Source organism: Osmia bicornis, unplaced genomic scaffold, assembly GCF_907164935.1.
Source record: "Osmia bicornis bicornis unplaced genomic scaffold, iOsmBic2.1, whole genome shotgun sequence".
Taxonomy (NCBI): Eukaryota; Metazoa; Arthropoda; class Insecta; order Hymenoptera; family Megachilidae; genus Osmia; species Osmia bicornis.
Window position 1 is genome coordinate 33,523 of NW_025791396.1, and position 2,397 is coordinate 35,919.

General features: G+C 50.6%; 1 protein-coding gene across 1 annotated transcript; it reads right to left on the reverse strand.

Annotated features, from left to right (window-relative positions):
- Positions 1–473: 473 nt before the first annotated feature.
- Positions 474–1,595, reverse strand: LOC114881672. Its single transcript, XM_029198513.2, has one exon. It carries the CDS (start codon positions 1,593–1,595, stop codon positions 474–476), a length of 1,122 nt encoding a protein of 373 aa, XP_029054346.2.
- Positions 1,596–2,397: the final 802 nt, after the last annotated feature.

Consider the following 2,397-nt stretch of genomic DNA (forward strand, 5'->3'; position numbering starts at 1 on the left):
AGATGCTAGCAGTGCAGCACCACACAATTCCAAACGCGCGAGCGTGATTGTTTTTAACGGGCGACCCGGGATTTTGCGCAGAGTAGATGGGTTTCGATACGTTCCATCTTGTCTATTGTGCGTACGTATAGACAGGCTCCGTATGCGCGCTCGCTGGAATCACAAAATCCGTGGAGCTCGATGCGATCGTAGCTCTTTAGAGTCACGTGACGATTGCACTCCATGTGGTTGAGCTCTTGTAATTGGGTCGCGTATGTGACCCATTCGGTGTGGAGGCTGGCGGGAAGCGATTCGTCCCAGTCAACCTTTAATTGCCAAAGCCGCTGCATTAGGATCTTGGCGGTGATTGTGACGGGTCCAAGAAGTCCTAGTGGGTCGAATATTTTGGCGATTGTTGACAGAATGGTACGCTTGCTGATCTTGTCGTTTACTGGAATTTCGACCGTGTACCGGATGGTGTCGTTTTTCGCGTCTCAGCATAGCCCTAACGTCTTCATCACGGCGGCGTCACCCAGGATCTTCGGATGGATCTGGTCTTCGCTGAGTCCCTTGAGAAGGTCAGGTTCGTTAGAGGCCCACTGACGAATATTGAGCCCTCCTCCCTTGAGCAGCTCCCTGATTCGCGTTTGTATGTGCCTCGCCTCTTGCACCGTGTTAGCATCCGTAAGAAGATCGTCATCGTACATATCTCGCTTAGAAATGACTGCTGCTTCCGGATACGCGTGTTGTTCGTCGTCCGCGAGCTGATGTACGCATCGAATAGCTAAAAATGGAGCCGATGAGAGTCCGAATGTGACCACGTTTATTTCGTACGTTTTTACGATGCCGTTTTTGTCTCTCCATAGAATACGCTGATATGCGCGGTCCTCCGGACGAACGAGCAACTGGCGATACATTTTCTCAATGTCCCCGGTGATTACGTATGCGTAAGTTCGAAATCTTAACAATAGCGAAAACAGATCGTCTTGTATTGTAGGGCCGGTCATTAACGCGTCGTTTAACGATATACCGCTGCTAGATTTCGCCGAACCGTCGAAAACAACCCGAACCTTCGTTGTGGCGCTAGAAAGTTTTATAACGGCATCGTGCGGCAGGTAGAAGCCAGGCGCGTCGAACTTCTCTACCTGCGCCATGTGTCCGAGCGCAAAGTATTCGTCTATTACCGCGGTATATTGTTCTTTCAAATCGGGGTTACGCTCCAATTTTCGCTCGAGGTAGAAAAGACGATTCAGGGCTCGCGACCGAGATTCCCCTAATTTGTCCTTCTTTTCGTTAAATGGTAACGCAACCATGTATCTTCCGGATTCGTCACGTTGCACTGTTTTCACGAAGTAGTCCTCACACTCACGTTCTTCGGATGAAGGATATTGCTCGCGTGGTCCCTCCTCCACTTCCCAGAATCGTTGAAGATTGAGATCTAAATTCGCGAAGAAGGTTCTATGAGCCGCGCGTGTGGTCGCGGTTGGGACGTTCCCTCCGATGATCCAACCCAGTTGCGTCTTCTGGAGGACCAAGTCTCGTCCGTTCGTCCGGTCAGAGAGATCGTGTTGGCCGATGCTGAGACATGACAACGCTGGACCGGTGCCTATCAGCATGTCGACCTTTCCCGGTTGATGGAAATATGGATCTGCCAATTTAATGTTTTGCGGGATCCGCAATTTCGACCGTTCTATCGGTGCGTCCGGTGTCCGTTCCGAAATTTGAGGGATCGAAATTTGTAATTCGACAATCTCGATTTCATGATTGTAGAAACCAATTTGTTTGCCACGGTATTCACCTGGTTGAGCCCCTGAATTGCCACGGATGCCCGCGTCAATGGTAAACGTAGTTTCTGTGCGAGATCTTCCGTGATAAAGTTGGCGTTAGAACAGGTGTCGACCAGTGTGCGGCAGCGAAAGGGTCGCCTGTCGTTGTCCAATACCTCGACGATTGCGGTCGCTAATAATCCGTTCGTTTGTTCGTCCGGTCCGAGAGAGGTGCCTGGTTGACTTGATGTTGACCGTCCGGTAGGCTTCGCGCATTGTCACGTTTTTCGGATTTCGTCTTGAGGCGCAGCATCTTGATGGAGCTTGGTGTTGTGATGTCCATGACAAACGCGACACTTCCCCCCGTTGCAAGCTCCGGTGGCGTGGTCAGTTTGAAGGCAATTAAGACAAAGACTGGCCTTACGTGCAGCCTGTAATCTGTCTTTAACCGCCATGTCCAAAAACTGCTGACATTGAAACGCTGGATGGGAACCGGAATTGCAAATCTTGCAGCTTGTTCCAGAAGCTGCGACGAATGTTTGTCGTCTGTTTGTTCGCGGCGATAAAGGTTTCTTCGCAAGCGTTGGCGTTTGTCTCGAAAACGTTGACGAATTCTTCGAGGGTGTTTGACTCGATGGCGCGTTATTCGTCG